Source organism: Aethalodelphis obliquidens, unplaced genomic scaffold, assembly GCF_003676395.1.
Source record: "Aethalodelphis obliquidens isolate GAN/ISIS:26980383/991018 unplaced genomic scaffold, ASM367639v1 scaffold52, whole genome shotgun sequence".
Taxonomy (NCBI): domain Eukaryota; kingdom Metazoa; phylum Chordata; class Mammalia; order Artiodactyla; family Delphinidae; genus Aethalodelphis; species Aethalodelphis obliquidens.
This window is the reverse complement of record NW_020837996.1, coordinates 4,093,648-4,117,394: the sequence shown is the minus strand read 5'-3', so window position 1 is coordinate 4,117,394 and position 23,747 is coordinate 4,093,648. Positions and strand designations below refer to the sequence as shown.

The 23,747-nt window shown below is 41.2% G+C and overlaps 1 protein-coding gene across 7 annotated transcripts in view; it reads left to right on the top strand.

The window, feature by feature from the left end:
* Positions 1 to 23,747, top strand: part of RANBP17 (RAN binding protein 17) — a 313,454-nt gene that overhangs the window by 283,260 nt on the left and 6,447 nt on the right. For 6 of the 7 annotated variants that reach the window (XM_027084318.1, XM_027084317.1, XM_027084315.1 and 3 more), the window contains one exon: positions 1,471 to 1,637. The exons of the other annotated variant lie outside the window; for it this stretch is intronic. In XM_027084318.1, the coding sequence (XP_026940119.1) occupies positions 1,471 to 1,637 (167 nt within the window). The remainder of the gene's footprint in view (positions 1 to 1,470; positions 1,638 to 23,747) is intronic. 7 annotated transcript variants of the gene reach the window in all.

The following is a 23,747-nucleotide window of genomic DNA, read 5'->3' as shown; positions in this document are numbered from 1 at the left end:
TAAAAGAAAAAGAAAAAAAATAGTTTCCTTGTGATGAGTATTCTTAGAATTTACCCTCTTAACTTTCATACATAATATACAGCAGTGTTAGTATATTAATCATGTTGTACATCACACTCCTAGTACTTATTTATCTTATAATGAGAGCTTTATACCTTTTGACCACCTTCATCCAGTTCCCCCTCCTGCTAAACCCTGCCTCTGATAACCACAAATATGATCTCTTCTTCTGTGAGTTTGTTCGTTTGTTTGTTTGTTTGTTTGTTTTTAAAGTATAATTGACCTACAACACTAAGTTAGTCCCTGGTGCCCAACATAGTCATTCAATATTTCTATATGTTAGATAATGATAAAATACTGTGGTAAGTCTAGTTACCATCTGTCACCATACTAAGATATTATTATTGGCTATATTCCCCACACTGTACAGTTTGTCCCCATGACTCATTTATTTTGTAACTGGAAGTTTGTACCTCTTCATCTCCCTCACCTATTTCTCTCATCTTCGCCCCCGCCCCCAACTCCTCTCCTCTGGCAACCACCTGTTTGTTCTCTGTATCTATGACTGTTTCTCTCTTGTTACGTTTGTTCATTTGTTTTTTGTTTTAGATTTCACGTATAAGTGAAATCGTATGGTGTTTGGCTTTCTCTGTCTGACTTATTTCGCTTAGCATAATACCCTCTAGGTCAGTTATTTTTACTGTGAGAATTTCTAGTTATTTTTCTCCTCATTCAACTCTGCAGCATATTTTATAAATGATGAGAAAGGTTAATTGGCTCCTTCGCAGTAACAACACAGCAAATAACTGGAAAAGATGGAATTTGAAACCAGAGCTGTCTGGCTTCAAAATCCATACCTTTTCACCCTACTATGTACATTGTGCAAAATGTGAAAAATGTTCTTCCTTATGTTTAACTGGAATTAGTTTTCCAAGCCCATCTCAGGTGCTACCTCCTTCACCAAACTGTCCTTAATCCTCATCCAAATACAATATCACCCTCAAATTTCTCACAGCAGTGTGTCACTCATTTTTGCGCAGCAGTGTGCTAGTGACTTACGTACCAAATCATGAGCTCTTTGACACCAGGATGAGTGTTTCCCCTGAAACAAAGTACTTTGCAGCAAGTTTACACCCTGTTTCCCCTGAAGCAGAGCAGTTTGCACCAAGTAGATATTTAATAAAGTCACTTCAATTGAACAGAGGGTCATTAAGGTCACATATGGAAAATTCTGTCCAGTGCAATCCAGGAATCATTTACTTACTAACATGTCTCTATTCCAGGTCCTGTAGTAGACATTGGGTTTAAAGAGATAAAAGCAAAGCAAAAATCCCTGCCCTCAAGGAGTTTACAGTTTGATTAAAGTGCTTTGAAACCAGAAAGTTGGTTTTCTTTTTAATTTAGGCATTATAGTGAGATGAAACAAACACTTTAGTAATACAAATGAATTCTCATTTGTTGTTCACACAGATACAGTTGTCTCCTCCAGCTGCTGTACCAGTTTAGACTACATCGTCACCTACCTCTTCAAGCACATAGCAAAAGAGGGCAGGAAGCCACTTCGATGCAGAGAGGCTGCCCAGGCTGGTCAGAGACTATTACATTTTATGCAGCAAAATCCAGAGGTCCTGCAGCAGGTAACTGGTGGTTGCTTATCTAGCTTAAGAGAGAAGAGTTTCCCAAAAGCCAATCTGGTCTCTGAATATCCCTTAGAGCAACTGGTCTTGCCAAGACTCTTTACTGGGTCTTCTCTAGGAGTATTTTCCCTGTAGGGAGGATAGTACACTGGCCTCAGGATTACCCACCCTCCAGAAATCTCTAAGTCATTCATCTCACCTCAGTGAAGCTAGAATTCAAAAAGAGGATAGCTCTTCCAGCGACAAGAGAAATAAAAGTCAAAGCTGGAACTAGAAACAGTCAACCTCTGATTTCTTTCCCAGAGCCTCTAATAACGTCGTCTTAGGTTTGCCTTGTGAATACTCTGGTATGTTGAGAAACTACCATTTTCTGGGCTCCTAGTCTGTGCCAGGCAGCTTGCTGGGAACTTTCCCTTCATCATATCATTTTCCCCATTTTAAGATGAGAAATCAAGGTTCAGATAGGTCGTATTCCCACGAACATTTAAATAATAAGTAATAAAGCTACGATTTGTTTATTTTCAAATGTTTTCTGACTAGCTAATATGAATTAGGTCCAAGTTTAATATTTTTTAAAAACTTCTGCAAATCACAGTAACAGCATGCCTAAAATTAAATAATATATGCCAGAAATGTTTCAAAGAGAATAATACCATTTTACTGTGGAGATAGCATCACTATGATATATTCCAGTTCTACTACATTTGGAAAGTGATATCTTTGTACTGCTTCCAGTTGTCTTCTTTTGCCAAATTATCTATCTCCATAATAGTCTGTGGTTTGCAAATATAAACACTTTAACCTGGTCATTAGCCAGCAAATAAGTCACCTGCAATCAGCAAAAAAGTGTCAGTCTGAGTAAATAAATGATGAAAATGAATAAGACAGCCATGGAAGAGGTTTTCTTCCTAGCTGTCATTTTTTTGCTGATATTTAAATGACATTATGTAAACTTTATTTGTGGTGATGTTTCAGTTAACCAGTTATTTTCCTGGCAGGGAGGTGTGTGATTAAGATTTTGTGTAAATAAGCAAAGGGTTCTGGGCCTGTAACTATTTGGTATGACCCTGGAATTGTTACAACATGTTGGTGATTAAACAGGAGGAAGGTAACTCACATTTATTGAGTATGTACAAGGTGCGAGAGCCACTAAGACCCATGAGACACAATTTCTCTCCTTAAATAAGTGTGTCCTGCCAGGTGGGAAGGAGAGACAAGTAACTAACTAATTATGTGATAATTGGATTAACGTAGTGATGACAGGAGGAGAGGACTTGCAGAGACATCTCCTCATTTAGACCCCACAACAACCCTGCAATGTGGATATAACCATCCCCATTTTTCAAATGAATAAATTGAAGCACAGAGAGAAACTGGAAAGTGGAATGTGAACCAAGGTCTGTTTGGCTTAAAAGCCCAAGTCCTTACCACTTACTTACACCATTGATTCTCAGGAGACTAGTTGCTGGATAAGATCTCAGATTCACCTGGAATGCCTTTTCAGAATAACACATTCTATCAAGATTTGGATGCACTGCTCGTCACCCATCCTTCTGCAGTAGCCACTGGTACTGCTGGGAGTGTGGCGTAGCCCTCAGGTGTTTTGCAACAAGAAGGCTGAGAACCACAGAATTAGAGCATGTAGGCAGTGGAGAAAATAAATAACCATGGATTGGCCAGCAATCAGACCCAGCGCTCACCCCACCGTGGCAAGTGACAGGTCTGCCACCTGCCATTGCTCAACCATGATCACAATATTGTCCCGTAAACTTCGGCAGGAACTTTTAAGTGGGTAGAAAATTTTAGCAAAAATCAATAGGCTATGGTCCTAGACAAATACCATCCGACTGTGCAGAACAAGTAATGTGGTTGTGCAGAAGACATTCAAGTTTGTCTTTACTCAGAATTACCATGTGTTTGTTGGTTTAAGTAATTTCTATGTGTTAATAGTACTTGGTAATCCTTTACTTTATAGCATATGACTAAGTAGTGATATATCTTTATTAACAGTGGAATACATTCTATTTATTTGGAATGTAGGCTTTCAGATAGCATTTTAAATATTAATGACCGGTCTCTGGTAGTCAGCATAAATATGATTTGCATTAGCACTAGGTTATATCATCTTGAGTGCCTCTGATGTCAATGATTGGGTATAGTAGTATCTGACATCATCTCCTTAGGTCACTGACAACTTTGACCTCTATTCTTATGCACAGTTTCTGTCGTCTCAAAAGCTCTTTTGAATTGATTTGAAATTTTGACTCTTCCCTTTATGAGGCAGTAAAATTGATAATTATTCAGATGGGAACTGAGCACTGAGTGAAAAATCAATTCCACCCGCTCTCTGCCGCGTATAAAATTACTTCTGAGTCGGCTGGACTGAACGGATGGCCAGAGTAAAAGCAGCAGGCAGGAGTAGTGGGAAGAATTAGCTGGACACAGCTAATAGCCTGAAGGGATAGACTTGGAAAAGAGGGAGTGGGCCAGTTGGGGGTTATTATGAGCAAGGATGGGTGCCATTGATCATCTGTTTGCATCAGCTTTCCAGGACCTTATAAATCAACCCTGAAGAGCAGCAGAATCCAAGATTTCAGCCTCTTTCCAGAGGGAATTTATATTAGATTATTCTCATTTTCACACTCAGATGAAAAGTGAGCCATTGATTATTCATTGGTTGCCCATCAAATGCTGTTTTTATAGATGATTTGCCTATCAGAGAAGATAATGAACAAGGTTGCTGCTTCATAACTCAAGGTTTCAGTTTTCAAGGCATCTGTGTCAGTTAAGTAATGCCTAACCCTGTTAAAAGGAATGGGTTACAAATTGCTTAACAGTGCTGAAAAACTAGACCCTAATGACTAATTGTGCTTGGAGTTTAGAGAGGGTTTGTCAGCTCTTTAAACTAAACTGATGCAATGATACTGCAATTATTTACTAGTTTGAACTGTTCTCCCCCTGCACCACCAACCTGGAAGCATAGTTGCATGAAGAGTGTCAATTCTAAATTGCAAAAGTTATCTCCTCAAGCTTCCACAGCAAATGAAGCATGAACCCACATAAAGGGTCTTCTGACATTCTTATAGGCCTTTCCTATAAGACATTTTAAGTGCCTCTCACCTGAAAATGTGTTTATTATGACCTGCTATGTGGCTTTAGATCTTCAGTGTTTTTAAAAACATTCTCCAAATAAGCCATCTTCCATATTTTGCAAACAAACCTAAATTTGCAAAGCATTACCTTTAATCCATTAGAAGATCTGTTATAATTAAGTAAGTCTATTTTAAGTAAGAATTATTGTCTACCCAGCATTGCTTTAACTTAACTGAGAAAAACCCAGTTTACGTATATTAAGCAAAAAAAAAAAAAAGTTCCCATGTTTTTATGTCATTAGAGAGATAAACTAAAGTTTTAAGAACAGGCCAGTAGTAACAGTGATTAGGCATGGATCTGCTACAGTAATTTGGAAGATAAAATTTCTACGTGAAACGTTTTCAGTTTTATCCCTGGTCATGTTAAGTGTTTGTATCTATAACTCAAAGGTCAGCATATATTTAGTTATATCACAGAATGAAAGAAGGATCTACCCAAATTAGGTACATGAAAGAGCGTGTTTTATAAGAGTAGAAGGGCATTTCAAAGATGAGACTCATTCTCTTTCAGATTATAAGAATAGGACACTGAGGCTGAATGCTTCTCTAAATCATAACTTCTGTTAAAACTACCTGCTCTCGAAAGAGTAGCAACTTCCATAGAAGTAGAACAAGAATTATGTGATGGTCAGTATTACTGATTAGATTATGCAATTAACTTATTAACAAGGTATTTTTAGCAATTATGTTCTCTAAAATTTAAATACACTGAATGGAGGAATTAGAACATTTAGGTTTTAATTTATCTTAACCTCTTCTATTTAACTATTTGGCTCAAGTGAGCTGTACTAAAAACCAGAAAAAGTTCTAATTATAATTCTTTCTCCCTCGCTCTCTCTCCCCCTCCCTCCCACTTTGTGCTAACCTGACGTTTAACTACAAATTGTAAAGAGCTGTCAGGAGTTATAAGAATCATACTTCAGTAGGGACGTAAGCTGGAAAGAACATTCACCCTTTTCCTCAATCAGTCGGTCAATCAATGAAAATTGCTTTTGTACAGTGCTCTTCGTGACATGCATCCCAAAGTGAATTACAGCAAAAGGGAAATCATCTGCTCTTTTTTCATTTCTGTGTTTAGATTGAAAGGATATTGCTCAACATTTTGACACACTATACAAGACATCTTTCTTACTTAAGATACCATCCTATAGTACTACGTAGGAGAAAGTGCAGTCACATATTTAACTGATGTTGAGATTTTGGCCTATAGAACCTCAGCAAGACTCTCACAGTGGGAAACACTTTAGCAGATGAAATATATTCATGTCTCTTATGCTCTTAAAAAAATTAACCAGACTTTCTAATGTTATTATAGACATTTCTAGTGAACCCTAAATAGAAAGTATGCTCATGACCCACTAGCTCAATCTGGTTAATTTGCAGCTATTATCAAAAGTATGGCAGTCGATTGATGTCAAAAACACATGCTGAAGGAACATTCACAACTGGATCAGAGGATAACATGGATTTAAAGGGAAGCCGGGGATAGGTCATTAGACATGGCAAGTAAAAACTAAGAATAATAGAATTGTTTTTTGCACATGCTGCTGCAGTCTCGGTCTTCTTCACAGCAACATATGTATGTACTTTGTATTTATTTCTAGGAAAAAAATAATACTGGCAAAATATTGCAGACAGTAGCTTAAGCTTTTTCATATGCATTTAATCTGATTTAATCACCACAGTATCTCTGTGAAGCTGTAGTATTATGAGCACCATTTTACAGATATAGAAACCAAGGCATAAAAAGATTAAGTAGGGGCTTCCCTGGTGGCGCAGTGGTTGAGAGTCCACCTGCCGATGCAGGGGACACAGGTTCGTGCCCGGGTCCGGGAAGACCCCACATGCCGCGGAGCGGCTGGGCCCGTGAGCCATGGCCGCTGAGCCTGCGCGTCCGGAGCCTGTGCTCCGCAATGGGAGAGGCCACAACAGTGAGAGGCCCGCGTACCGCAAAAAAAAAAAAAAAAAGATTAAGTAACTTTCCCAAGTTACTAGTGGTCAATAAGATCATGTAGTCCATAAGCGGAAAGACTAAAATTTTACCTTGATGTGTTTAGCTCCAGCGTTCACATGCTTAACCACAAAGCTATAATTTGTTGGCGGCTGCTAATTTGAAGTAGTATGTATGTTCTGAGCACTTACAATGAGGCAAGTTGAGCTTCCAGTAAGTCCCACTGGGGCCATCCTTAAGGTAGAATGATTTAGAGCAGTCATCCTATACCCCAACTTTGTGCTGCAGCCGGAATGAAACAGATGGGCAGTGACCCAAAGAGGCAATGGGCAAGGGAGAGGGAGGTTGCTTTGCCAGCTGGTATAGAAAAGCCCTGTGGCTCCCACCATCACTGACAGAGCTAACAGAGCTTCCTCTCTCTTATTCTACACCCGTACCCAATCATTAATTCTGTAGCCAGACATTGAAGGTATAAAATTTAGCAGGACATGTATCCTTGAGAAGGTCAGAGTCTAATAGTGTAACTGTCTCATGATGTTCCTTTGTGACTATCCTTCAATTCCTCTGAGGTAGCTCTTGAGGTTTACTCTAACCTGACTTTTCTAGGATAGAGTCAATATAGAAGCTGTGAAATGAAGTTGGGGAAGCAACAAGTGCTTTGCATCCATCCCCCATACCCTGCACGTCTCTAGGCTTTGTCCTGACTCTCACCACTGATTCATCAGTGTTGAATGTCATTTTTCACCTCTTTCTGATTGTAAACAGCTTCTGTTTTTTAAGAGGCTTCTACTACTGAGTACCATTAGCTCTACTGAAGGTCCTTCTTAAGGGCCTCTCACATGGGCAAGTCTGAAACTGACTCCTTTGAGCATCCCTCTCCTTCTCCTTTTCATTCTGTAAGGTACCACAGACTAAGGTGCCTATAGAGCCAAGTAGGAAGCTTGACTGAGGTAGACAGGAACGACAAACTGTGTTCAGTATACATCCCTATCTAAAGGGGGCAGCCTCCAAAGGGCTCCAGCTAATTGTTGCCCTGTAAGGTGGTAAGACCCAGTGTTGCCAGATATATTGAGATTTCCCCACGGAGAGAAGCCAGAAATACAGTTTTGTAAATGTTGGCGACTGATTGAAAAATTAAAATAAAAATACTCTGCAGGTCAGCACTCTATGTCTGGTTATCAGTTTCCCACCTCTGTATTCTGTACTCTTAGAGAATTTCAGAACTCAGATCTCTTAATGCATGATCCCTTGCATTTCTCGTAGCCATCCCATGTGGCCTTGCAACAGTGATATTTTTATTTGTCTCTGATGTCTTGGTAATTCTTAAAGCACACTTTTTTAATTTGCTGTTTTAAGAAGATGCCAATATTTTGCTTTTACATATGACTCTATACTTAGGTCTTTAATGAAACTTAAAGAGGGCATTTTATCACATTTGGGTTGTGTCTTTGCATACAGAAGGGGTGCAGTAAACAGGCAATGAAACTCAGTTAACATCTCCCAAACATTTTTTTTTTTTAATTTTCCAAATAATAAGGTTTGTTTGAGGCAGAAATAAAGCTCACTTTGGTCAAGTGTGTGTGTGTGTGTGTGTGTGAGAGATCTAATTACTAAGGATCATATCAGAGTATCTAAGAGGACCAGGGCTGCACAAAAGTATCTAGTTAATAGCCAGGTAACAAAAGTCCAAAAGGGAGTAAAACTCTTAAGAACGATCAGTGTGTGACCACCACCCCTAAAGATCAGCTTAGAAAGTTAAAATATATAATTTTAAAAATGGAAAAACACTAATTTTTAATTAAAATGGCTTTTATCTGTGATATAATAAAATCATTTATCCATCTTTAGAAAGATGATTCTTGTCCAAATCCTTTGTTATATTCCATATCTTTGCCATTTTGATTTCATTTTTGTTATAGAGATATTTGTTGAATGACTGTTTCAGCTGTAACAAAAAATGGTATTTTAAAACAAAACCCTTTTAAAAAGAAACCTATTCTTGATTTATAAATCATCAAATTAGTGTTATAACCCTATCGCCTGTCTTTACACAGTACCTTTTTTTCCCCAAAGATCACCTCCATCTTGATACTTGTCCCAGCACCTAGCAGAGCCTGAAACCTTGTGATGGTCAATGAATGTCTGCAAAACAAACCAAAAAAATTAATTTTTAAAAGTGCAATCTACAGGCAGTGACTTTAGGTATCACATCTAACGTGGTCATAGACTAATACATGATAAAATAAATGATAATGCCAAGATAAGATTATATCGTCATATACTATATAATAACCCTGCTGAAATTCCATAAGAAAATTTTATTCTAAACATGGATGAAGAAAGAAATAAGTACTTCAAATACTGTTTCAAATGGTTAACAGAACAGAGAAGGTTTGTGGTGGGGTTTTTTTTTTTTTTTGTCTGTTTGTTTGTTTGTTTTTTCCACTGGGACATGTGTTTTTCTACCTCTAAGCACAGTTTAAAGATGTAATCCATTGATAGCGTAACTTGCCTTATTAATTGAAAGGGATGGAATCCACCAGATGTAGCCCAAACCAGCAGAGAGTTAGGTGACTAAGCAACAGCAAAGACACCATATTGAGTGAGCCAGATTTCGGTCTCCAAGTCATTTATTTCAACCGGTGACAATACATTTAAACTCCTGTGCCTCAGCAGTGATTGATGGTTTAATATCATATATAATTTTTTTAATGAAGGAAAACCATTTAAATATGTTACCATTTGCACTGGTATTCTCCTATGTACATAACTGCATTTAATCATTATGGGGATTGTTTTTATACTTGTGTAATTTGTATCCAAGAAATAACTGTCAAAACCATCTCATGCTGTTGCTGGAAATGGTACAGTGTGCTTCATACTTGAATAGATTCATTCTTCCCTGCACATAATTAAGAGTGTTGGAGCTTTCACTGCTACCACATAGGAATTCCATGTTTACATTTCTGAGAATGAAAAATTAGCCACAGTTTGCTTTTTCAGGCTCCCATTTTCTGGGGCTGTGATATTTAAGTACCTTAGTTCTGTACCAGTATATGATTTGAAGAGTTTGATTTTAAGACTTTTAATATTAAAATACATAATAAAATTTTATTATCTAATTATAAGAGGGTTTAGCCTCTTATTAAAGTTGCTAAACCAGGCCTGGATTAACATCATAATGGCACAGTTTGACATGGAATACTCAAAAGTCAAGTTCGAGGGAAGGGATGGGTTTTGTTGTTGTTGTTGTTTTGGGGGTTTTCTCCTATACCCACCCCTCGCACAAAATAACAAGGACGAAACGCATGTGTGGAAACAAACAAGGAGCAATTTGGGACGCTGGAGAAGGAGTGGAGGTGTCAGCCTAGGATGGTACCCTTAGGCGAGGCAGCTGGTATATGTAGCCTTTTGTTTATCTGCTACTGGTTTATGTAGCCTTTAGGCCGGCAGCAGAAACAATCACTCCTACAGGGTCAGCTGCTGGTCAGAAGCAAAATAAGAAAAGATTTCGCGTTCAAATGCACAGCCATGATTTCTGTACAGCTGGCACCTGCTGCTGGTGCACAGCGTGAAGGTGAAAGGGCAAAGAGGCAGTTGTTCAAAACTCAAGAATGGCTTAAAGGGACTTGTAGATTAATCTGCTTTATTAACTTCTGTATATTAGATAACTATTGCTATGAATGACAGTACATCTTTTTGAATAAGTCGCATCTCTTTCTCTTTTAAATTAGCTTTTGAGTAATGAATATTAAATAGAAAGCATTTCAGGGGTAATTAAATGAAAACAGAATGATGTCATTTTACAATTATATTTGTGTGTTTATAGAATAGGGGAATTATAATGTTTTCCAAGGAGCTAAAAAAAAAAAAGAGCCGGCTTCATAAAGAAGAATTTGAAATAAATAAGTTAGATGTCCATTAGCCTTTGTGTTTAGACTAAAAAGTATGATGTAGTTTGCGACTTAACGTAGAGTCATTGGGTGCCAGTGGCTTGATTTGGCATTCCCAGGGGCTCCAAGTGTTTTCTTTATGAATTAAAGTGACCGCAATCCGTCATTGTTCTTTTATCTACAGTTTAGGACAGTCAGTTTTGCTATCACTCTGCAGCAAATGTTCTCAGAATAGCAAAGGAGTAGTAAAAAACAACAGCCGTACCTTTTCCTTCGCACTCATGTAGGGCAGATAAAGAGCGCTTCATGAGGAAGAAAACGCACGGTTTTACACAGGTTTAGCCCAATGATAATTAGGCGTGCTTTATAACAGTCTCTCACCCGGTATGGCAAGTGGCAAACAAGATGGTTTTTAGCCTCTTCATTAATAGTGATTGGCGCAGTTAGCTTAATTTATCGTTATAAATTAAGGGTAAAAAGAGTTCACTTTCATGCGTTCTTTTTTAAAGCCTCTGCAAGGAAAATTTCTAATCCATAGACAAAATACTGACACCAACTCTGGGAACGTGTTTAACAATCTGCCTTCTAAAAGGACAACTCTTTTCTGCTGACTCTCAGTGATTTTTTGTTTTTGTTCTTTTAAGAATTCTCAGAAAAAGCATAGCAGATGACATCTGCCTTTTTCATGCTAACACAGCACAGGTAGTAGCATTTATCCATATTTCACAAAGGGAAGGCGTCTGGGATTTCATTTGCACTCCCACGTTTTAACACAAGTTCATCTTTCTACTCTGAGCAGTGTGTCTGTGGCATGTGAAGATGACACCTGAGATCACCTCCCTGTGTCACACCCAAGCCAGCCCAGGGCTCACCAGAAGGATCCTAAACCTGCGTGGGTGCCACACAGGAGCAGACTACCTTGCCCAGAAAAGATTGGGTTAGGAGGATTTCCACATCCTTACACTCCGAAGTGGAAGAGCCTTTACACCTCCTTCTTAAAGATCTAGACTTTTCCTCCATCCTGTAACAGAAGCCTTATTTACTGTAGGGTTGCTAGGACCTAAGAAGTCACTATAAAAGGGCGATCTCAGGTTCAAACAGAATTTTTATGATGAATGATAATGATGAAAAAGAAGTAGAAATAATTATTATATGCTAGGCTTGTGTGCTAAGTGCTTTATATATATGTACACAGACATATATTCCAGTGTGTGTGTGTGTGTGTGTGTGTGTGTGTACATATATGGATATATTTCTGTTTAAGTCTCACTACTCTGTGGGGCAGATATTTTTATCTCCATTTTATGATCAAAATACTGTAATTGCAGCTCTAGTAAGATAGTAACTCACCCAATACCGTACAGCTAGTAAGTAGCAGAACCCATGCTCTTAGCCAAATACAGTGCAACTTTTAAATGGGCTAGATGGAGGCTAAGCAAGGGGAGACACATGCCATTCATTCATGCATAAATCCTCGACTGAGCCAGGGGCCCCTTTCTTTGAGAACTGATTGGACAAGAGGTAAACGCTTGACCTAAGCTGGCTTTTCTTCCCTAGATTTAGAAACTAGCATTTAAAAGATACTGGTCAGCCTCATCTGAATTGAAGACTTGAAGAATCAAGAGCCATGGGGCAGCCATTCCCTGCCACATGCTCAGAGAAGTAGCCAGTCTGCAGCGAGAGAAAAGAGCAGCAGACGTGCTAAAAGGATCTCGAGAGACCAGGCAGGCCCACAGAGGGAGACTGAGAAGGATCCCACCAGCGTTCTTGCCGCTGGTTCTAAGCCCTTGAGAGGCCTGACCGTGCTGCCTAGTGTAGGGGTCCTGAAGCCACCCCTTTTAGGCCTAAGTTTTGCCTGCGATAGTTGCCGTCCTCCTAGCCAAAGCATTCTTGACTCAGGGAAGCTGTGAGGACACAGTGAGCCAATGAGTATAGACTCACCTAGCCCAGAGAAGGTATTCAATCAATGTGTAAAAGTAGCCTTCACTTTGAAAAACAATATGCAGCTACCACTTTTCGATGTCCCTGTCCTTGTCCATATCCCTGCTGTTCATAATTGTAAATGTGAGAAAAGTATCCCGTCCAGGAAATCCCAGGCCCAAGACTTCATTTCACAAGATGATTTGATTTTGCCGTGACTTCAGCCGGATTACTTATGTCTACCTGGTCCCATCCATGTGTTCTGCCTTTCTTAGAGTTCCTTCTGTGACAAGCATTCTTAATATCACACTCACTCACTGGACTGGATGGGGCATGGTGTGATTTTATTCTTGGGCCCAAACTGACTTTTTCTCACTTATTCTTCCTGCATACTCCAGGCATTACCTTGCAATGGCAAGAATGAAAATAAACGCCATAACTCTTTCCATTTGTATAATGTCTTCATACCTTCTGACTCTCACAACAACCCTGATGGGTAGACAGGGCCAATGTGAATATTTTTTTAACTTGAGAGTATGGGTACATCAACACATTTAATCCCACAGTACCTGTATGGGTAAAGTGCGCAGAGGTTCAGAGGGGTGAAATAACTTGCCCAGAGACACAGAGCCACTAAGTAGCAGTGCCTAGAATATAACGAAGGCTTTCTTGTCCCTAGATTTTACAGTTTTCTTGTCTCTAGATTTTAACATACCAAGGCTCCCCAGGGCCTTACCCTGCCCTTCCTTCCTGGCATTTCTTCTTCTCCGTCCATCCCTATTCAAGGGAGACAGCAAGATAAATGACAGGGTTCCCCTGCCTTCATTTCTCTTAGTGGCACTGTGGATGGTATAAGAAGCTCTTTGAGTTTCTTGAAAGAATGGCACAGGATAAAGTGAGGGTTGGTTTAATGATGGCATGATTTATTCATTTCGCAGTTATTACTGATTTTTCACTTAGTACTTGAAGGGTAAATTATGTGAAATTTTCCCAAAGTATATTAAGGTCTGGAGATGTGACTTCCACCTTCATATTCGTTTGTCTTGACCCCTGGAAATTTTAACTAGCAGTAGCCATTCGTGCAGCTGTGAGCTCATATAGTGTGTTAAGGAAGACTTCTTATTTGCTTGCAGTCTAATCGCTACTTGAGGAACAAGGTAAAGGTTCCCTCATCCTCTGACCTTTCATGAGTTAATGCTGCTTTGTATGCTTTGCAACCCAGAAGAACTCTTGCGTGTTAATTCTGTATCCCTTGTCATGCTTAGGAAAATACAGACGTAAGTGCTTTCAGACTGATGAAATTCTATCCTCCTTTCATAGTTATTTAATTGCAAATTCTCTATTTGTGGAGGACTTTCTACTTACAAAAATCAGAGCTGACAGATTTTACAGTCAACATACCTGGTTTTGACATACCAGTTATGCTACTTCCTGTGTCCTTGGAATACTTACCTCACCTCTTTGAGGTTAGCAGCCCTTCAACAGGGGGAGTTCTTTACATTACTTGAACTGGCCCCTGGGATCAGGTGGCTGAACTGCTCCCTCCTGTGGTCTCATGCCCAGACTCCCCAAGACTAACCAAGACCTAGATGTCTCCCATTCCATCACTCCCTCAGCCAGTTACCCCATAACTTGGAACATTGGTATCATGGAAAAGAAAAACATTCAAGTGCATGTTTAGTTGAGGTCATGTGAACATAGAATGCTAAGAAGGAGCGATGGGAAGCTCAAGGCCTGAAGAGAAATCTCTTAGGCCCCAAAGAGACCCACCAGAAAGAAAACACTAAGCAAGAGCTCTGTGTTAATCCCCATACTTAATGTGGCGTCTCGTTTTAGAGGAGACAAAGAAGTTCCACTCAGGGAACTAAAAGCGTCAATTAGAGTTAAGTGCATTTAGGGATGATATCTCTGAGACCCTTAAGATTGGAAGGAAACAACTTGATGGGTGCGCAATAAGAGATTAGTAAATACTTAGGCTGCATGGGCTCTTTTAGGCCACAGGGACCACATTTTATTCAATTCTGTACCACAGTGCCTGACACATAGTAGGAGTTCAGTAATTCTTTGAGCAAAGAATAAGTCTAAGAAATGAAGAGGGAGGGAGAAAAGAAGGAAGGAGAAGTCCCTAGCACAGTACCTGACACATAGCAGGTACTCATCACGGATGTGTTGCGTGTGTGTGCACCTAGCACGTAAGAGTTGATAATAGAATATTATTGACTTGAAATGTGTGCGGGTGAAACAAGTAGATAACAAGAGGGCTTTAGAGCTTCTCTAGCGGCCTGGCCTGTTTTGGAATCTGTACTTTAAGGGAGAAGTTCCACCCTCAGTACACGATGGCCTCTTCTTATCCCACAGAAGGAGCAAGCCCTCCCTCCCCAACCCCATCTTTCTCCTGAGCCCCTTGCATTACTGAGAGGCTGGAAACAAACTGACAGAAACCTGGAGAAAAGTAACTCAAGTGATTTAGGAGAATGGAAGAGCTGGCTTATGGGGCCAGATTAAAGAAGCTAAATATGTATAGCCTGCCTAAGTGACAACTAAATGGGGCGTTTGATAAGTCTATAAATACTTGGAAGATGTAAATGCCAAGGAGGAAAGGGAATTACTTAGCATGGCACAATGGAGTATTGGCGTAATGGGATAATATTAAGAAAGGGAAAATGAAGGTTGAACATCAATAAAAAGCTTCCTGACAAAGAGAACCATTCCTGACAGAGGACACTATTAAGTTACGTGCTGTGGGCCAAGGGAAGTAATGGCAGTGCCATTTCTCAGGGTACTGGCAACAGAGCCAGCAGGACAGGACCCGAGATATGTCCTGACTGAGGCACAGGAGCCAAGCAAGTAACATGTGTCTGCGGCCTCCGAATCCTAGAAACAGGAAAAAAGCTGCATCTTCTTGGGAGAACTCAGACGGCTCAGCCTCCTAAAGGGTCAGACCCTGTGGAGAACGGTTATACCAATCGTTCGCCCTCCCACGCCACTGCCCAAAAGAAGTCATCCACCTAAAATGGTACCCCATTTCCTCCAAGATAAAGCCCACATTCTCTAGCACGCAGTAGTAGGCCCTTCACAGGACGGGGCCTCTGCCTACCTAATCAGCCTCCTCCGCCACCACCACTCCCCGCGCACCCTCTCAGGTCCCACAGAGCTGCCCGTCATTCCCCAGACACTTCTCCAAACCTTGGCACCTGCTTGCTCCTTTTCCTACCTTACTCCCTGTCAGACTTTGCTTGTTCTCTACAACAGATCCAGGTGTCACCTGTGAAGCCTTCCCTGCCTGCCCCCCGCCCCTAGACAGCGTTAGTCAGCCTCTTGTGGTCTCTCAGAGCCTCCTGTGCACGCTTCTGTTTGTGGCGCTTGCTAGAGTGTGTTGTCATGTAAACAGTGTACTGCCTCCCCTACTTGAGTTCTTGGAGGGCTGGGACTGTGCCTCACTCATTTGTATGTCCTCAGGGTCTAACACAGAGCCTGGCACAAAGTAGGTGGCAGTAAAGTCTGAATAAGTCAAGGAACGAGGTTCTATTCCCAGCGCTTTCAGTCACTATCATTCCTTAGGCTCCCTATGTAAATATTAGGGTGAAAGAGCTTCCAAATCTCAGTAACATCTTTGAATCATCTCCCCAACCGCTTGGCCAGCACTCTCTATGCCATTTAGACAGCTATAAATAAAAACGCTCAAATCTGAAAGGCAGCATGCCATCCTCTGTGGTTAAACTCGAGACTGCTCTTTAATGGAAAGTGCTTCTGAGGGCCGAGTGAATTTTCCAAAAAATATTTTTTTCTCCTCACACAAAATCATTGGAACATGATAAGTAAAATAATCCTCCTCTGTTGGTTATGAAGATTTTTAGGTCCATCTAACCAAATCCCTTCGGGAAGTCAGGGAGAATATAGTGACAGATGATAGGCAATGAAACTTTGAACCTCCTACTGTAGGGATAATATGTTTATTATGAAATACAATATTCATTGCACTCTGCTCTGAGGACCGCATGAGATGCCCCCATGCCATTATGCCTTATGTTGTTCTGTTGTGAAATATGATATTCATGGCAAAATGTTGTGATGACCGTTCAATAAAGTAGCATGCTGTTTCCCGCTCCCTTCCTTGATTGTGAATGGCCTCCGTTAGAGTTTACTTTATCACTGAATATTTAATATAAACATGTGCTTGTAGTCGTCTCTGTCATGCATGTATATGTACACTGGGTGGGGTTCATTTCACTGCTCCTTATCCCCCGAGCTCACTGGGACTGTGGGCCTGCTAGACGGCAGCCACCCTCCACCACGTGCAGCGCTGCTGGGGCCGCCTAGCATCCAGCCCCTTCTCTCATTGGCAGTCTTGAAGTTGAGGCCATGTTCTTAAAGCTCTGAATTTACCTGTAGCTTCAGTATCAGGTTGTTGTTCTTCGAAAGATTTCTTTAACTGGGAAGAAAATGGGATACGCAGTCAAGGATTCTGACCCTTTCTCTCTGTCTCTGCTACCACAGACTTGCGGAGGCCCTCGTCATTTCTCCTCTGGACTCGTGCAGTAGTACCTAAACATGTTGCCTTGCCTCCAGTACCTACCCGTCATTGCCATTCTGCAGTTTCCCATAAGTTTTGTTCTAAATCACTGATCTCATCATTATTCAGAAGTCCTTTGAAGGCTACCCTTTGTGTACTGGCCTGAACTCATTTCTGCATTCAGCCTGACATGAAAGACCTTTTATAGCCTGGACTCAGCCCAGTCTTCTCCTCACCCTCAGCTCTACTCCTTTCCACTCAGAAGAAGGTCTCTCTTAAAAGCCTCCTATACAGAGGCTGATTATTCCTCATATATGCCAAGCCCTGTCCCCTGTGCCTTTTCTCATTTTATTGTCTCTTCCTAATGTATCCTTTCCCAGTGATGCTATATGTGTCTTTTAAGATTCACATTAAATATTAGCTGTCCTGTGTGGATAGGCTGATTTTTTTAGACAGAAAACGTAGTGCATATGCCTTTGTTAGTCTCTCTTGAGCTTACACACATTTTCTAATTTGGGGCCCCCAGAGGCTAGTGTAGGACATTTGAGGTTCTAGAACCTGATTGTATGGCAGTCATTTGGGCAGTATACCATGAACTAGAAATTACAGTGTCACTTGAAAAAAATGAGAGGAAAATGGCTTTGGCGTTGAAAGCCATTCCTTTACATACAAGTTTTCCCAACATTCCTAGCTAGAGGAAACTTAGATAATGTTTTTGACAAGGGATGCTTAATTTTTACATCAAATTGAATACTGTTCCATTTGATGTTGGCCAGAGAAGAGTGAGAAAGAGTTTCCCAAATAGTGCTGAGTGGCAAATCCTTCAGCCTCCCAGTACCCCAGGTTTTCTGGTTTCCTTTTAATGCAGCGAGCCGCTTTATGAGATCTGCAGCCACTTGAAATATGAGTTACTACTCGTAAAAAGTTTCAAGTGGATAATGAAGATTCAAGAATGAGACTCACAGTGTAGTGCAGTCAATTTTGTTGCTACTGCTTTCCAGTACATCTCTGCCATTGAAATGAATTATTTATTGTAATTTATTTCAACCATGGAAAATAAAACTGTTTTCATTGTGATGTGCACTGTAACATTCAGAATAGACACATCACATGCAGTACTCTCAATTAATTAATTCTGAAGTTTCATTCCAACTTTATCTTCTTTATTATAAGCTATGAGACTGGCAGGTAATTCTTTCCCCAATAAACTATGATTAAAATGAATGTTTTGAGAACTAGGGGTAATGTTGGTAATGGAGAAAATTGAAACAGCAGCAACACTAGGTTGTGTATTTCCTTAGATTTTACAGTGGATTGGAAGGGTTTTTAAATATTCTAGGCAATTTATCACTTGGAGGAAAACTTTTTCTCCCTTAACTTTTTGTAAGGAGTGGGTGGAAGAGGAGGGTGCACTTAGTTTAGATGTGGAACCGTGCAATGCTAATATATGGCCAAAGCCAGCTGAGTTAACCAGTCCTGCAGTACCTTTATTGGTAAGAAGTTTTTTGCCTTTTTTTTTTTTTTTTTTAAAGCAAACTTAGCATTGTACAAAGGCCAAGAGGCAGGACTCCCAAATGATTTTTCAGAGGAGAATGGGTCACCTGTAATTGATTGCAATCTTGTTTCTTCTAAAAAGAGGCTCACCTCATGCATTTCATTTGATTTTTTTTTTTTTGATTTAAAGTGCTAAATAGTTGCTTCTGTTATGAGACTGCAAAGACACTATGAGAACTTAGGAATGTGCTTAATATGTACAGATATTAAAAGATTTAATATAACTTAGGTGGTGGGGCTTAGTCCAGGCAGAAAAGTACTTGCTTATTTGTCCATTACTTTCATTTTTCATAACATTCCACTAATACCACATTGCTAGACAGCAGACAAAGAAACAGTTGATTCCTCTTCCCCAAAGATGACCAGTATCTAATTTGAGGAGGATCACATTTCAATATTTGCTATGCACGTGGCCTAAGAACAGCGCTTGGTAATGACAGCAACTCGCTAACCTCCACAAGCACTGAAAATCTGGAAGCTTTTCCTCCTTTGGCAGCATTCAGGTTCTTCCAGGTCATAGATCTTCAACCAGGGCATGGGGCTCTGGAGAAATTGCTGTGGAGATGGGTAGAAGGTCTCTCTGCTTTTTCAGGCTCTACTACACTATCGTTCTTGTTTTGTTGTTTTTATTGCTGTTGCTAGGGCCAGCCTTCCTCCTCCTCTCCTAACTGGCCTTCTGAACAGCCAGTTACAGGTGCCAGAGGATTCTTGAGACTCAGAAGCATCTCTCAAGTGTTTGGTGCATTTATCGGTTGTTCTCAAAACATCAGCAACTCATTGCATCAAAATCAAAGGCAATCTAGCTTGGTCAGCAGTACATATAATTGTGTATCCTACCCCCTCTTCTCATTGAGGGCCCAAGCAGATTAAGGCACCCCATTCCGCAGACACACCCTCTTGGGCACAGCCCTGATCATCCTTGCTTTGTCCTCCTCTCCCCACCTCTGTCTGGATCTAGGTACAGGGACGCTTTGTCTTTGGTCTCTCATCTCTTCTTTGGTCCATCCTTCTTTTATATAAACCAAAGCCTCCTTCTCAGCCCCTCCTTGCACCACCTTTTGGAGAAGACAGATTACTCTTGCCCCATTCCCATTTTCCATTTCCCTGGTCAACAGGGAGCAAAGTTGCAGTGTAACTAAAAGGTCATTCAGCCCTGAGCAAAGAGGCCAGGATAGAGAGAGAAGAGCTGAAGTTCCCTAAATATGTTAAGGATTTGATCCCCATAGATCAGAGTTCATATCATCACTTCAGATTCAGTTTTGTCTTTCTGATTCAGATGGGGAGCAGAAGGGAGGAGTTTGAATTTTTTTTCACCCATTTCTTAGACTTTGTGGAATATTTTTTAGTTTTATTTATCAATATGTTCGAAGAACATGAACAATGAAAAGTGCTCACTTTATTGGGAGTATTGTAACTCGAAGAAAATTAGCTTAATTTACTAATGTTTTCTATGATGTTAATTTAAATTGCCGTATACTTTTGGTGGGAGGGAAACCAGTGGTTCAGTGGACCGTGTTCCAGAGACAATCTATTAATTATGTCTACTGCTGTTCACCTTGGGAGGCTGAAAATATGTTAACCAAATTTATAAAAGCTGTAGGTGGGAGGCAAGAAGGTCTGCTGCAAACTCACCAGGAACCTCTGCCCTGGATTCCAGTCACAGGGATTTCAGTAGCTGCCCGGCTCTTGATCAGGTGGCAGAGTGGCCGAACAGAGGAGATACACATGGGCAGCATAGCTGGGAGGCTCACTGCAGGTGGAAGAGTGAGCCACGCCCAGAAACGAGCCTTTCCTTTCACACCATGAATCCACTAGCAGTCTACAGTGAGGGCCAGACACACGGTGCCGCAACCACCACTGCGGCAGTCCTGGTCCTCACCCTCAGGCAACAGCCTCCGGACTCAGGCGGGCCTGTGCACATGTCCTGGTTCCACTTCACCTCGTGGTAGCTGGTGGCTGTGATGCCTTGAGCAAGTGACTGACTTGCTCAGCACTTCAGATCCTTAGTCTATGAAATGGGGATAATACCTACCTCAGGGTTAGCTGAGAGTTCCAGACAGTGTGTGCCTAACAGAGTGCTGAGCACCCAAGGGCTCTCCGTAAACGTGTCATTCCCTGCTGGGCAGTGAGAAAACTCATCAGGCACAGCTTATGCTTAGGTGGAAGTGCTTGTCATTAGAAAAGATGGTGCCTCAGCCTTTGGCCTTGGTGACCTGAAAGGACCTAGAGAGCTCTTCCCGGCAGCTGCTGGCTAGAGAGGCAACAGTGGCTTAGAAGAGTTCTCAGGCTCTGCACACAAAAGCAGGATCCTTGGAAATGAACAATGTATTAATTTACATATTTATCCATTTCAGGTTTTAGCCATAGACTGAGGCCAGAACTCCTCTGTTTTCTGTACAGTCCCCTTTCGACTCTTTAGCTCGTTATGCTTTAGTTGATATTTCACTCATCCTTTCCCATTCATTCATTTATTCATTTATGTATTCATTCTGTCATCCAGTAGCTATTTCCTGAGCCTCTGATAGGTGCCAGATGCCATACTAAGCACTAGGGATACAGAGAAAAGTCCCCCATGGTCCCAGCCCCGCAGAAGTTTGCAGACCAGTCTCCCGACCCCACCCCATTGCAGTCACCACCCTGTACGCACTCAAGCCACACCTCTCCAGCCATCCTTCTCCACTCAGCTTCTAGACCCATTGAGCCTCCAGCCTCCTTAGAAAGAGTACATACTCACCGTGTAGCAGTAAAGCACCCAGCACCAACCACATCTTTGCTTATTCTGCACAGGTAGAAGATAGAACAGGAAGCACCTGAAGTGAGAGCATGTAGTTACCACCTTGCTGTAGGGGAAGAGTGACCCAGCACATTGGAGTGGGAAGGTCCACTGTGCTTTGTGCTTGTGCTTTACATGCCATTTTAGGGTAGAAACAGGAGCGGAGCTGAGGAGCGAACAGAGATCCGTGTAGCACAGCATTGCTTTGTCTTATTTTTCCAGATCAGATATTTGTAGCATAGCTTCATGTTTTATTTAGAAGATTACAAGATTTCAGAACAACAGAAACACTGTCATTCAAAATCCATACTAATACATGTGCCAGACCACATAGGACTGATTTTTGGACTGTTTTCTATTTTAGGGTTTTTTTGCTTGTTTGTTTGTTTGCGTATTGCAACTCCCAGTGAGGGTAACTGATAGTGAGAATATAATCTCGTTTATCTGTCCATAAGCAAGGCATGAAATGGGGTGCTTCCTGGAGCCATGAGATTCCACTGGGCCAGATCAGGCAGGGTAACCATAGTTGGAGTAAAGGAACGCTAGTAAGGATTTGAGTGCCTGGGGAAGAAGTCAGTCCTCACAGCAGCCCTTCAAAATAGTTGCCATAATCCTTCATTTTATATGTAAAGAAATAAAGGCTCAGAGAAGTGAAACAACTTGCCCAGCGTCCCAGGTTACGTAAGTGGCAGGGCCAGATTTGGCCTTAGTTCTGACTGGCTCCAAAGTCTGTTCTTGTCAAACCATGTTGGTTTTGCTTCACTGAGAGAAATTTTCTACAAACTCATGCCAAAGCCCTTTGGGAAGGAGGAAGGAGAACAAGGAAGCACCACCTGAGACAGTGTGATGTCTGGTTTTCCTAAGCGGACTAAGCCTCATGACTCCCCTTCCCAAGTGGTCCATTCCCTGGTTGGGCAGAATAACTGCTTAGGATAATACAGTGGGTAATGTGTGTGTTTTTTTGGACATAGGCTCTGGAAACTGTAGCCTGGGTTGGGCAAATCTGAAATGGCCATTCCAGCCATGCCTGTAACAGTGCAGGAAGTGAGCAGAGGTTGGAGGAGTTCCTTATACTGAACGCTGATGGTGCTTTGTGACTCAGTGCAGGCTGGGGCGGGCCACTGCAGAGTTGCCAAGGGCGCTCTCCTTTCAGTCTTGACTTGTTCGCATCGATAACCGCCAGAGATTTCACATTACCTGCAACAGGATTCTGTACTCAGGCCTTTCACCCAGTATTCTTCCATATGGGGGGGGACTTTCTCCAAAGGGACTTGCCATACTGATTGAACTGTTTCCCCATATCCTCTAGGAGTGTTAGAAACAAGAACTCTGGAAATGAGTTGACACGTCAATACCCTTTGAACGGATTTGCTCACTAATTTCCATTTTTCCGGAAGAGTAAAAGAGAAAAAAAAAAAAATCATCCATTTTAGCCAACTTTATTTTTAGAAAAGTATTTTATTCAAACATCCCCTTACTTATTACAGACATAAATACATGCATTCAGACAAATGAATCCACGAGAGAACCGTATAAAGTAATTGGCACATCACTTCAGCATGCTTTGTCAGTTAGTGGAGGACTTTGGTGCCTCTGACTTTAATCTTTTCCATTAAAATATCCATTCTGCCTTCAGATTGTGAAACCCATAATATTTTAGGCTGTCTCCGTGGATCTGTTAGTTTTGCTTGTCAGACTAATTTAATTTGTGGCTCTGTGACTTTGGGTGGCTTGTTAAATTGTACATGGAAACATGTGATCTGCAAATGATGTTCAACATGCCAGGCTTAAGACCTAGTTTCTCCCCAGAGACACTGGACATGCAGTAAATGTGTGTTGGCAGATTTCATTTGCAACCAGCCTAACTGTTAGGATGATGATGATGTGTGAAACGGCAGATGTTTAAGCGCATTACTGTTGCTTTTATATACCTTAAATGTTTATAACACTTTTTGGAGCACTTTTTATATCCACCGTCTCATTTGATTCTCTGAGCTTCCTTGTACTGGGTTATCATCTCCCTCTTTATAGCTAATGAAACTGAGACACAGAGAGAAAGGTTCAGTGACTTGCCTGAGAACAGGGTAAATTGGATTGCAAAGATGCTAGAGGACAAAGCCAAATGTCACCAGAGCCTAGTCAGGGTGGTGTGTGTAGTAGACTTTGCCACATAATTGCCATTTTCCCCTGCCCTCCTTTGAGGAAAGGAGCTCTGAAGTGGTGAAAACAGGAAGGGCTAGAGATGGGAGGTAAAGAGTGCAAGAAGCAGAAACTGTAGCATCAGCTCCATATGGATGGCCACAACTGGCTTCACTGCTCTTTGCCTGGACTGTTGCAGCAGCCTCATCTCCGGC